At 48.0% G+C, this 13,970-nt stretch overlaps 1 protein-coding gene across 3 annotated transcripts in view; it reads right to left on the bottom strand.

Annotated features, from left to right (window-relative positions):
- Window positions 1-13,970, bottom strand: part of RNF32 (ring finger protein 32) — a 169,821-nt gene that overhangs the window by 82,604 nt on the left and 73,247 nt on the right. For all 3 annotated transcript variants that reach the window (XM_063924831.1, XM_063924832.1, XM_063924830.1), the window contains exon 3: window positions 1,681-1,951. In XM_063924831.1, coding sequence (XP_063780901.1) covers window positions 1,681-1,951 — 271 coding nt within the window. The remainder of the gene's footprint in view (window positions 1-1,680; window positions 1,952-13,970) is intronic.

The following is a 13,970-nucleotide window of genomic DNA, read 5'->3' as shown; positions in this document are numbered from 1 at the left end:
GTAAATGTATTCATATATGTCATATATCTTATATCAAATGAATCAGTACAGTCTCCTCGTGCGTCCTACCAGCATTGCGTTGGGACTAAGACACATTTTCAGCAAAAAAAGATGCCCAACGTCAACAAAGTTACAGGGCCCAGTCGGCTCACTCATGCCAGGCATCTCGTGCTGCATGGCGTATTCAGTGGTGCCGGGGGAAGGGGGCGCAGGTACTATTTACCCAGGCCCAGGCCTGATGGGGCCCAAGTCCCCCCCTTCCTTACCTGGCAGCAGCACTTGCTGCTTTGTGCTGTGCTGCAGTGTGACCATGGAGGCACTTAAAGTACTATTTTTTTCTAATTGTGCAGGTCCACGCCTCCCATGATTAGACCACGCCCCCTGAAAAGTACCTAGTGCCGGGCCAGGCTCCACACTGCCCTGGCCAAATTGAGGCTAGAAGATGTATGACACATCTGTATGGGGTTGAGGGTAATGCTGCCAACCATATGTATAATATAGTGGTGCACAATAGTGTGAAATGAATAAAGTTAATTTATTAACGTGTGTAATGTGGTGGCCCGCTGTCTCAGGACCTTACATAACTAATGGCAGATCCCCAGTGATGGAATAATAACTCTGCAGTCCACAGTTATTGACGGATAAACAACTGTCAATGTATCATAAAGGAGACAAAGGGGGTCATTCCGACCCGATCACTCGCTGCAGTTTGTCGCAGCGCAGCGATCGGGTCGGAACTGCGCATGCGCCGGCGCATGGCAGTCGTCGGTGCACAGCAAACGCCTCTGAGACAGAGGCGGTCGCTGGGCGGGAGGGGGCTGAACGGCGGCGTCAAGCCACAGTTTAGTAGGCGCGGTCCGGCCAGTGCAGGCATGGCCGGACCATTGGGGGGGGGGGGTGTGGCGCCTGCGTGAAATCTCACGCAGCCGCTGCGGCCAGCAGCAGCGACACATGATTCCCGGCCAGCCGCAGGAGCTGCGGGAGTTACTCCACAGATACAAAGGCATCGCCTCTGTGCGATGCTTTTGTATTTGTGCGGGGGGGGGGAGGGGGGGCGGCACTGACATGCTGGGCGTCCCCCCGCATGTCCGGAAACCTGATCGTAGCTGTGCTAAATTTAGCACAGCTGCGATCAACTCGGAATGACCCCCAAAGTACGTACTATGCAGAAAAAAGCATATCACTATCAAAAATGTTTTGAAGGTGAAGGTGTAATAATATAGCTATAACACATAATAATAAATTGTAAAAATCACAATCAGTTAATACTGTAGAATAGCAAACACTCTCCCCCTAAGGTAAAATGATCTGTGTATACAGTTGTATTCAGCGCACAGAATGGACAGTGGCAATACACAACTCTTCCTGAAAACCTTTGGTAAAAAATACCATAACGTTATGTATCTAGAACAATTTACAACAGGGTGTGTACACACCAATTAGTTTTGTCTGAAGGTGTCAAATCCCTTTAAGCCTCACACTTCAAATCTATTTGGTAGTTTTCGACCTAATTACATAAACCTTGTAAATCCCAATGTTTTTATTCTGACAGATAAAAATCCATATCAAACAGAGTTTATATTAACCCAGCCTTCCGCTATTAAATCCTTGTTGTTGCTCCTTCTCCCGATGTAATCCCATACATCTACTGTATAAAACAATTAACAAATAGCGACTTGCCTAATGTTAGTGGTGGAACAACCGGATCAAGAACATATTCTTCTTCTGTCTTATCCACTGTAGTCTTTCCTGCATGTTTCCTCCTAATTCCAGTGTCAACAAATGGCTTCACCATCCTTCTGTGATTAAGTCGAGGACCAATATTTCTCCCCTTTCCGGGTCTCTTACAAGGATCAGCTAAAGAGAGGTCTTGGAGTTGCAGATTTTGCAAAATATGGTCTTGCAAAGCCACTGCAGTGAGTATTATTGGTTGCTGGTTCTCATAAGAACTCTAAGATATAAGAAACACATAAAGAGTACATAAATATTGTTACAAAAGAAATCAGAAATATACAAAAATAAAAATAATTAGGTCAAAACTGACATGGACAGATCAGAGCAGTAACTAGACTTTTTGGTGCCCTGTGCAAGAAAGAGAATATACTGCCACACCCAGGACTCAAACCCACAACCTGGTGCATCCCAGCCAAACACCCCCTCCTCCGAGCCACTTGATCTAGCATAAAACCTTGAGATTTATAACTATATGAAGCTACCTGTACCCTGTATAAAATAATAACCAGCACCATAATCAAGCAGATCCATGCAGTGTGCAGCAACACATCCAATCCCTTACAGCCACACACTACATAGATCTGCCCAGCCGCAACACTGATCACCCCTTCACAAAGTACAAGGTAAGCTTCAAATAGTTACAACTCTCCAGCTTGGAATTCTCTAGCTTTCTATGCAAGGGCAGATAGCTCAATGGATATAGAGTCCAACTGCAATGTCATAAGCAACGGGTTTGAATCCTGGGTACATCAGCATCCCAAAATTTAATAAAGGACAGTGCGACTGAACAACAAAGTGCTCTCAAGTTAAGTCCATGAATGCTGTATGAGCTGTATAGGTATTAGCAACAAAAGGGGTGGGGGTAGGAGACAGGGGCGGTCAGAAGATGCTGGGCATCAAAAAGGGGGGGAAGCTGAAAGTTAAAGTAATTATAATTCATAATTGACAAGTGCTGCCAATAGCGCCCCCTACCCTGCAGCATTATGTGCGGAGCACACTCCACACACCGAGTTATGGCCCTGAGACTGATGCAAGATTTACAGACTTCAATGTCATAAGGTTGATGTTTATTGCAAACACTACATAAAGAATAAACTATACAGTATATAATAGCAAACACCCACCTTCAGCACATCCGCACTTACAGTTAAGGGAATTTTAGACATTAGAGATGAGCCAATCTGGGCTTACATAAGGAGTCAGCAGGCTACTGAAAGTTTTAAGAAACACTTGCTTCAACCAAATCTTTCGGAATCGGTAAACTAATGAATTTAGTGACATAGAACAGCTTCTTAAGTATGTAAAATGAATTGTAAAATACAAATTACATTTACAATCCATCTGAGTCTTAAAATAGCACAAGAATTAATGTGATCCGTAAAATCACGTTTTTTGTTTGCATTTTAAATGCTGCATTAACATGTTATCATGTGTCCTCTTTGCCAGGAATGCATAATACATAAAAAAATGTCGGACTACGATGTGGGACCCAGAGGAGGAGAGGGGGGACAGACGCGGGGAGACGGGGGAGAGCCGCGGGCATACAGGGGAGAGCAGCGCTACAGCACAGCGCTGCAGGAGGATGTGTAATAGCCGCGCCGCTCACGGCAGCGTCCACCCAGCTCCAGCAAGTGTGGTCACGCTTGCTGGAGCCGGGTGGACACTGGTGAGGGGGACGTCTCTTGAATGAGACAGTGTACCCGTGAGAGACAACTTCCAGTACCAATGCGCCTGAAGGGGGCCTGATATTTTGCTTTCCCTTGAGGCTGTAAAGAACGAAAAGTGGTACCTTTTGCCTTCTGTTCAGAAGGACTAATAGTGGGGATAAAAACCGTCGTAGCGGCTACAATTCAGACACTAATTTATTGAAGTCTTCCCCAAACAAATGTCCCCAGTAAAGGGGAGTACCTCCAAGGTCTTTTTGGAGTCCAGGTCCACTTTCCACAACCTCAACCACAATATGCGGCAAGCCAGGACAGACGTGGACGACGCCTTGACTGCCATTACACCCGTCACAGGGGATGCCTCCTGAACGTAATAAGTGGCGGTGGTAATGTGAGACAGGTATTATCTGGCATTGAAAAATATATCCTTGGGCAGCTCTTCCTCTAGTGCCTAAACCCACGCTCTTTTTACAGACCAGGAGGCAGTTATAGTGGGTCTATGATTAGCCCCCTGTAAGGAGTATATATATATATATATATATATATATATATATATGTGTGTATATATATATGTGTGTGTGTATATATATATATGTATATATATATATATTTCAGGCATCCCTTCACACACTTATCTGTCGGTTCATTCAGTGAAGTGACAGTGGTGACGAGCAGAATGGACGACACCACGAGGAGGGTGACATAAAATCCACCAGCGGTGGAATCTCCCATTTGTTACACAACTCGGTCGGGAGAGGATAGCGAGCCAAGGCCCGTTTATGCGGACTAACTGGGAGATGTATGACAAATAGTACACAGACCATTATACAACACTTCCCCTCTGATAAATCCTTGGAGCATGCTCTGCATGATGCAGGAGCTTCCACCGATCTACTGCCCTTTCTGTTAGACATTATGTGAGAATGCAACAACAGAGCGACTTAGTACTATAAAGCCAGACAAAGTACAATACCTGCGAACATATCCGGTATTATGTGACTGAGTACACAGTAGAATATACGTATTGGATAAATACGTATATTATGAGACCCAGGCACAACTAGCCCATAGGGTACAGAATATAGTGACAGTTATATCTGGGAAACACTACGAGTGAAACCACACAGCAGATACAGGCACACAATCACAGGTAATGCAGAAATTATTATCCCAGCAAAGCTGCACTGTATAATTATATATATCTATATCACAACACGGTCCGTGACCGGAGGATATATCAGAATACTCATACATTATATTCTGTAAACAGTACATTTTTTCTCAACTAACCCTGTCTGTGTCAAGACATGTAGGATACTCAGGTGAATGTAAAGTCACGGCTCTGTATACAGGCGGCTTTACATGCGAGATTTTGCCCTGCAATCCCAGAGACCAGCTGCTGCTGCTTATGCTATAAGATGGTGCCCAGTGTCTCTGTGAGGGAATGAGGGAGAGTGTTAGGCAGCTCTAGGGTGGGAAATCTGCAAGGAGATGGCGCCCTGGGCCGGGGGAGGAGCTACAGGTCAAGCGCTGGACGTACACCCCAGGTACTAGCGAGCCTTATTAAATGGGGTGTTAGTACATCCGACCTGTACTCAGACACCCTGGTGGTCTAGTGGGGTTCCTGCTCGGTGACAGTGTCCACGGCAGCGTCACGACCCATCTCCCTAGGTCGCGGACGGAACACGGAACGCGGGTCCCGCCCGTGGAACCCTCTTACCTCCTCTCTGTAGCAGCCATGCGAACCAGGAGAACAGTCTGCGACTAAGCTGGGACGTCTCCGCCGCAAGTACCTGGGAACTGAGCCGCGGTAGTATGCAACGCCGCCAATGTAACCTGCTGCAGAAAGTTTCAGTTTATTAAAAGAGAGCTTCCAAGATAGCAGACTGGAACCGCGGCTGTAACTGGACAGGACTGGAACTGATGTCAGGTTTGAACTGACTTTGCACTGGCCAGACTGGAACCGGTAGAAACTGAAACGGGAGTCAGACTGGGATTGACTTTGTACTGGCCAGACTGGAACCGATAGAAACTGGAACAACAGTCGGACTGGAATTGACTTTGCACTGGCTGGACTGGAACCGGTAGAAACTAGAACAGGAGTCAGGCTGGGACTAACTTTGCAGTGGCTGGACTGGGACCGGTAGAAACTGGAACAGTAATCAGGCTAGGACTGCCTTTGCTCTGGCCAGACTGGAACAGGTAGAAACTGGAACGAGAGTCACACTGGAATTGACTTTGTACTGGCCGGACTAGACCTAGTAGAAACTGGAACAGGAGTCAGACTGGAATTGACTTTGTACTGGCCGAACTGAAACCAGTAGAAACTGGAACAGGAGTCAGGCTGAAACTGACTTTGCACTGGCGGGACTGGGACAGGTAGTAAATGAAACAGGAGTCATGCTGGGACTGTCACAACTGAGGGCCTGAGCTGATGGGAGGCAGCCTCAGTTGTAGGGGCTGAGATGTACCGGAACCTGGGAGGTTGTATCAGACCCCTGGACATGTAAGTAACATGAATAATAACTGCCCGAAGGCGTGACCACGACAACTTGGATAAAAGTCAATGATGTTTATTATGACAACTCCGCAACACAGCAGCAGTAAAAGAAAACGTAAAAGTCAGCAAAGAATAAATACAGTTCCTGGGTACTACAGGATGGCAGGAGCCACAGGGCACTGGTAGTGTGAGATAGTTCTTATGATCTTCTAGATGGAAAGTCCTTACCAGGCCCGACTGTAGCAATGGAGATAACCCAGGATTGTGCCAGCTGGTGTTCCAGGAAAAGCTGGGTTGCTGAAGATAAAACAGCTGCTGTGGATACTGGCTGGAACCAGACTGTTGTTAGCACGGAGTGGATACTGGCTGGAACCGGTTAAATAATAAATGAACTTGGGAGCGATGAAATATGAACTGAAATGTAGAACTTGAGAGCGGAGAAATAATAATACCGGTGGAGAGTGGTAAAGTGTAGAAAGGACACCGGCCCTTTAAGGGAAGCTGTACTCTGCTGGAAGCTGAGCTGGAAGCAGGTAATGTTGTAGCTGGAAACAGATGAATCCACAATGGATTGGAGAGTCAGGCTACACCGCAGGTGGAATGCTGGTGCGGGTCTCTATGGTGGAAGTCTTGAGACAGGAGCTGGAACCTGGAAGACAATCACAGGAGAGAGACAAACAGGAACTAGGTTTGACAACCAAAGCACTGACGCCTTCCTTGCTCAGGCACAGTGTATTTATACCTGCAGCAAGGAAGGGATTGGCTAGGCAATTATGCAGATTATCAATACTGAGAACAGATTGGTGGAAATGATCAGCTGACAGAATCCAAGATGGCTGCGCCCATGCAGACACTTGGAGGGAAGTTTGGTTTGTAATCCATGTGGTAATGAAAACAGTAATGGCGGCGCCGGCCACCGGAGACAGGAGGCGCCAGGCTGACAGATGCACATCCAACCACGCGGACACAGCGGAGGCCGCGGCTGACGTAATCGCCACTCAGACACTCTGCATGCAGAAGTTCAGGGACGGCGGCGGAGGCCGCGGGAGACGCCATGCCAGGTGTAATATGGCGTTTACTGTGACAGCGTCCCAGAGTGACAGGAGAGGATACAGGAATGTACACATCAGGATAACAGATGGGATCCGGTCCTGGAGCGCTGAGCCAGCCTTAGGAGGCATCTGATGGGTAAGAAATGGCGTCCAGATACCCGGATCGTGACAGCACCCCCCCCTTTAGGAGTGGCCCCAGGACACTTCTTTGGCTTTTGAGGAAACTTGGAATGGAATCTCCGGACCAAGGCAGGAGCATGGACATCAGAAGCATTGGTCCATGAACGTTCCTCAGGACCATAACCCTTCCAGTCAATAAGATATTGTAGTTGACCGTAACGGTGACGTGAGTCCAGGATCTTGGCCACTTCATACTCAACGCCTCGTTGAGTTTGGACTTTCGGAGTTGGAGGAAGTGAGGAATGAAACCGATTCAAGATCAGCGGTTTCAACAGGGAAACATGGAATGTCCTGGGTATTTTTAAGAAGGGAGGCAACTGGAGTCTGTAAGCAACAGGATTGATGACTTGTTCAATCTTGAAAGGACCGATATAGCGAGGTGCAAACTTCATACTGGGAACTCTTAACCTCAAATTCTTCGTGGATAACCATACCCGATCACCCACCTTGAGAGCAGGAACTGCTCGACGCTTCTTATCCGCAAACTTCTTGTACCTGAACGATGCCTTGAGCAGAGCTGATCGTACGCTCTTCCAGATATTGGCAAACTGATGCAAGGTGATATCCACTGCGGGAACAGAAGTTGCTGGAAGCGGTTGGAACTCAGGGACTTTAGGGTGGAATCCAAAGTTAGTGAAGAATGGTGTTGAAGCAGATGTTATGACAGAACTCGGCCCAGGGAAGTAATTGAACCCAGTCATCTTGAGAGGAGGACACATAGATGCGGAGGAAGGCCTCCAAGTCCTGATTCACCCTCTCGGTTTGACCATTGGTCTGAGGATGGTAAGCCGTGGAAAACTTTAGCTTGACTTGGAGGACTTGACATAAACTTCGCCAGAATTTGGCTGTGAATTGAACTCCTCGATCTGAGATAATTTCTTCAGGAAGACCGTGGAGTCGGAAGATCTCTTGTATGAATACTTGAGCCAACTTGGAAGCTGACGGAAGACCGGTGAGAGGAATAAAGTGTGCCATCTTGGTGAACCGGTCAACTACCACCCAGATGGTATTGAACTTGTTGCACATGGGTAAGTCTGTAATGAAATCCATCGACAAGTGGGTCCATGGTCGACGGGGAACGGATAGTGGAACCAGTTGCCCCGCAGGCGACTGGTGGGATACTTTATGTTGGGCACACTTTGGGCAAGATGCAATAAACTCCAAGACGTCCTTTTTCAGAGTTGGCCACCAATAGGACCTAGAGATAAACTCCAGGGTTTTTTGGATACCTGTATGTCCGGCAAAACGGGAAGCATGGGCCCAATGCATGAGCTTCTTCCTTAGCATCGGCTTCACAAAACTTTTCCCTGATGGGGGCGTAGAGTCCATCCCTACCGTGGAGAATGCCAACGGATTTATAATAGGATGCTTGTCTGAAGACTCTGACTCATTTTCTTGCTCCCATGAGCGGGAAAGGGCATCGGCCTTGCGATTCTGAGAGCCCGGACAGAACTGGAGTTTAAAGTCGAACCTGGAAAAGAAAAGTGCCCATCTGGCCTGACGAGGGTTGAGACATTGTGCGCCCTTCAGGTATAAAAGGTTCTTGTGGTCTGTAAGTATGGCGATTGAATGAGAAGCTCCCTCCAACAGATACCTCCACTCTTCTAGAGCGAGCTTGATGGCTAGCAACTCCTGGTCGCCAATGGCATAGTTGCGCTCAGCTGGGGAGAACTTCCGGGAGAAGAAACTGCAAGGGTGTAAATGGCCATCTTTAGCCCTCTGAGATAACACCGCTCCTACTCCAACGGAGGAGGCATCCACCTCTAAGATGAAAGGAGAGTCGATGTCAGGCTGTTTCAGAACAGGCGCAGAGATGAACCTTTGTTTTAAAAGATGAAATGCTTGCATGGCTTCTTCAGACCACTTGGACGGGTTAGCACCCTTCTTAGTGAAAGCAGTAATAGGTGCCACAATGGTGGAAAAGTCTCGTATAAACTTTCGGTAATAGTTGGCGAACCCTAAGAACCTTTGGACCCCTTTGAGGGTTAAGGGTACCGGCCAATTTTGGATTGCTTGTAGTTTCTCAGGATCCATCTCTAGTCCGGAACCGGACACAATGTACCCTAGAAACGGAATGGACTTGACTTCAAAGACGCATTTTTCTAATTTGCAATAGAGATGATTGACACGGAGACGGGACAGAACCTCTTTAACCCAAAAACGATGTTCCTCTAAATCGTTGGCAAAAATGAGGATATCGTCTAGATAGACCACGACATGACAGTATAGAATGTCTCTGAAGATCTCATTGACAAAATGCTGGAAGACAGCTGGAGCATTGCTCAATCCGAAGGGCATGACGAGGTACTCATAATGTCCGTCACGGGTGTTAAAGGCGGTCTTCCACTCGTCACCCTCACGGATCCGGATGAGATTGTATGCACCTCGCAAGTCCAGCTTTGTAAAGATGGTAGCTCCGCTAACTCTGTCAAAGAGCTCAGTAATCAGGGGTAAAGGATAACGGTTCTTGATGGTAATGTCGTTCAAACCTCTGTAGTCGATGCACGGCCGCAGACCACCATCTTTCTTTTTTACAAAAAAGAAGCCTGCGCCGGCTGGAGAAGAAGAAGGTCGAATGAACCCCTTTGCTAGGTTCTCTTTAATATATTCCTCCATAGAATGCGTCTCAGGCAGAGACAACGGATAAGTTCGGCCTCGAGGTGGAACCTTCCCTGGAACGAGATCAATCGGACAGTCCCATTCTCTATGAGGAGGAAGGATATCAGCAGAAGCTTTACTGAACACATCCGTGAAATCTTGATATGGAGGAGGTGGAACATCAGACGACCTGGGGGAGGAAGAACAGACAGGCAATACTTTAAACAAACATGTCTCAGCACAGGAGGAACCCCATGCCAGGATTTGCGTAGTCGTCCAATCAATTGTAGGATTGTGAAGACGGAGCCATGGAAGGCCCAGGACCACAGGATGTGTGGCTCTTGGAATCACTAAAAAAGAAATAAGTTCGGAATGAAGAACTCCCACTCTCAGACGAACTGGTAGAGTCCTTAAAGAAATAACTGCATCAAAAATTTTGCTGCCATCCACGGCAGTTAAAGAAATGGACGAAGGAAGTCTCTCGGTGGGTAGGGACCACCGTTTAACATAGGCTTCGGTAATAAAGTTCCCAGCTGCTCCGGAATCAAGGAGGGCAATGACGTTCCGATAACGTTGAGCAACTTGAAGCGAGACTGGGAGATTACAATCTTGAGGAGATGGAGAGGAGATCATTACTCCTAGCCGGCCCTCTCCTTGGCGAGCTAGGATTTGGAGTTTCCCGGACGTTTGGGACAGGCATTAATGGTGTGAGACGGAGCTGCACAATAAAGACAGAGAAACTCGGAGAGACGTCTTCGGCGCTCAGCAGGAGTTAAACGGGAACGGCCAAGTTGCATGGGCTCATCTTTAGATGGTGACAGTTGACGAGGAGGAGGAGCAGAAGATTTTGGAGCAGATGATCTTCCACGCTCAGTTGCTCTCTCTCTGAAACGTAAATCAACTTTCGTGCAGAGTGAGATTAGCTCATCTAACTTAGAAGGTAAGTCTCTGGTAGCTAACTCATCTTTAATACGCTCAGATAAGCCATGCCAGAATGCAGCATACAGGGCCTCGTCGTTCCATGCCAGTTCGGATGCCAGGATCTGGAACTGTATCAGATATTGTCCTACAGTACGTGACCCCTGGCGTAAACGGAGAATCTCGGATGAAGCTGAGGTTACCCGGCCTGGCTCGTCGAAGATGCGCCTGAATGTTGACACGAAGGCAGTGTAGGAAGATAGCAGGGTGTCGGACCTCTCCCATAACGGTGATGCCCAATCAAGGGCTTAGCCACTGAGAAGAGAAATAATGTAGGCAATTTTTGTACGGTCACTGGGAAAATTGCCAGGTTGTAGCTCAAACTGAATCTCACACTGGTTGAGAAATCCCCTGCAGAATCTTGGAGATCCGTCAAATTTTGCTGGCGTTGGAAGATGAAGACGTGGAGCAGAAATGGGTAAGGTGGGTGGGGTTATAGCTGGAGTCACTGTGGTTGACGCACCAGACGCGCCTGATCCACGGAGAGTTGTCTGAATCCCATCCAGCCGAGTAGAGAGATCCTGGAGACAGCGGATGATGTGGCCCTGTGCAGCCTCCTGATGTTCTAGTCGGGCTGCCAGTTCTTGCATCGGCCTGGCCGCTTGATCCTGGTCTCCGGCTGGATTCATTAGGTCAGTGCTTACTGTCACAACTGAGGGCCTGAGCTGACGGGAGGCAGCCTCAGTTGTAGGGGCTGAGATGTACCGGAACCTGGGAGGTTGTATCAGACCCCTGGACATGTAAGTAACATGAATAATAACTGCCCGAAGGCGTGACCACGACAACTTGGATAAAAGTCAATGATGTTTATTATGACAACTCCGCAACACAGCAGCAGTAAAAGAAAACGTAAAAGTCAGCAAAGAATAAATACAGTTCCTGGGTACTACAGGATGGCAGGAGCCACAGGGCACTGGTAGTGTGAGATAGTTCTTATGATCTTCTAGATGGAAAGTCCTTACCAGGCCCGACTGTAGCAATGGAGATAACCCAGGATTGTGCCAGCTGGTGTTCCAGGAAAAGCTGGGTTGCTGAAGATAAAACAGCTGCTGTGGATACTGGCTGGAACCAGACTGTTGTTAGCACGGAGTGGATACTGGCTGGAACCGGTTAAATAATAAATGAACTTGGGAGCGATGAAATATGAACTGAAATGTAGAACTTGAGAGCGGAGAAATAATAATACCGGTGGAGAGTGGTAAAGTGTAGAAAGGACACCGGCCCTTTAAGGGAAGCTGTACTCTGCTGGAAGCTGAGCTGGAAGCAGGTAATGTTGTAGCTGGAAACAGATGAATCCACAATGGATTGGAGAGTCAGGCTACACCGCAGGTGGAATGCTGGTGCGGGTCTCTATGGTGGAAGTCTTGAGACAGGAGCTGGAACCTGGAAGACAATCACAGGAGAGAGACAAACAGGAACTAGGTTTGACAACCAAAGCACTGACGCCTTCCTTGCTCAGGCACAGTGTATTTATACCTGCAGCAAGGAAGGGATTGGCTAGGCAATTATGCAGATTATCAATACTGAGAACAGATTGGTGGAAATGATCAGCTGACAGAATCCAAGATGGCTGCGCCCATGCAGACACTTGGAGGGAAGTTTGGTTTGTAATCCATGTGGTAATGAAAACAGTAATGGCGGCGCCGGCCACCGGAGACAGGAGGCGCCAGGCTGACAGATGCACATCCAACCACGCGGACACAGCGGAGGCCGCGGCTGACGTAATCGCCACTCAGACACTCTGCATGCAGAAGTTCAGGGACGGCGGCGGAGGCCGCGGGAGACGCCATGCCAGGTGTAATATGGCGTTTACTGTGACAGCGTCCCAGAGTGACAGGAGAGGATACAGGAATGTACACATCAGGATAACAGATGGGATCCGGTCCTGGAGCGCTGAGCCAGCCTTAGGAGGCATCTGATGGGTAAGAAATGGCGTCCAGATACCCGGATCGTGACAGGGACTGACTTTGTACTGGCTGGACTGGGACTGGTAGAAGCTGGACTGGGACTGGTAGAAACTGGAAGTGTGGGTGATGTAATCAGAGAGATGGGCGTAAGCAGGGCTGTTTTTGAAGTGAAACGGTCTGGAACGCCGTTCCAGAAGGTCTTTTCTAAAATTGTGTCACTAGGAACACCGTTCCAGATCATCTGCAGCCTGGTTCCCTGCTGTCTCTGTGCTGCTGCCTCGGCTTTCCCTGTCTGTTAATCTCTGCAGCTGCCTGAAGGGAGGAGAGCGTAGCGTGCGTCTCTACTTCCCCTCACTGTGTCCTGCCTCCAGCGGCCAATCGGACATTGCGGACCGGCAGCGGCAGCCCCTGATTAGCTGCCGGCCTGCAAGCTTTGATTGGCTCACAAGCCATGTTACAAATGGCCGCCGGAGACGGAACACACAGAGAGGAAGGAGAGATGCGCGCTGCGCTCTCCTCCTCTCAGGCTCAGACAGGAGATGTGGAGGAAGCAGTGACAGCTGCAACAAGAGCAACAGGGATGAGCACTATTATCGGGGCATTGTGTGTCTGGCTGTACTCGGGCAATGTGTAACTGGCACTATTGGGGGCTATGTGTAACTGGCACTACTAGGGGCTATGTGTAATTGGCACTTCTGGGTGCTATGTGTAACTGGCACTACTGGGGGCTATGTGTAATTGGGTTCTGATACAAAAGATAGACATTAACAAGATAGACAGTCATTAGGTCAACAGTAAAAGGTCTACTGGGTCAAAAGGTTGACAGTCAAAAGGTCACCAGGGTCAAAAGGTCGATACACACAAAAAAAAAGTGGGTGTTGTTTTGTATTTTTAAACATTTTTTACTGCAATTTTTTTAAATGCGTCTCCTCGCGGGCTCACTTTGCTCGCCATACTTTTGGCGTGGTGGCTCACTCCGCTTCGCTCACCACAAGGTTACTAATGGTGATAGTTTGTGGCAGGGATAGTTAATTTTATGAAATGCATCCCCTCGCGGGAATTTTAATTGGCACTACTGTGTATAACTGGCATTAATGGGGGCATTATGTGTATATATGGCACTGCTGGGGGCATTATGTGTATATACGGCACTGCTGGGGTGTTTAAAAAAAATTAGTGTATGCACAAATTTATACCACGCCCATTCATAGCTCCACCCACATCACCACCCACAGTTCCTGAACCTATTTTCCTACAAAAAAAACCACTGGGCGTAAGAACAACCAAATGCTGTGATGCAGTTAGGAGCTCAGGGGGTCATTCCGAGTTGTTCGCTCGTTGCCGATTTTTGCAACAG

The sequence above is a fragment of the Pseudophryne corroboree genome, chromosome 5 (assembly GCF_028390025.1).
Source record: "Pseudophryne corroboree isolate aPseCor3 chromosome 5, aPseCor3.hap2, whole genome shotgun sequence".
In the NCBI taxonomy this organism is placed as follows: domain Eukaryota; kingdom Metazoa; phylum Chordata; class Amphibia; order Anura; family Myobatrachidae; genus Pseudophryne; species Pseudophryne corroboree.
The sequence above is the reverse complement of the archived record's forward strand: the minus strand, read 5'-3'. Positions and strand labels throughout refer to the sequence as shown.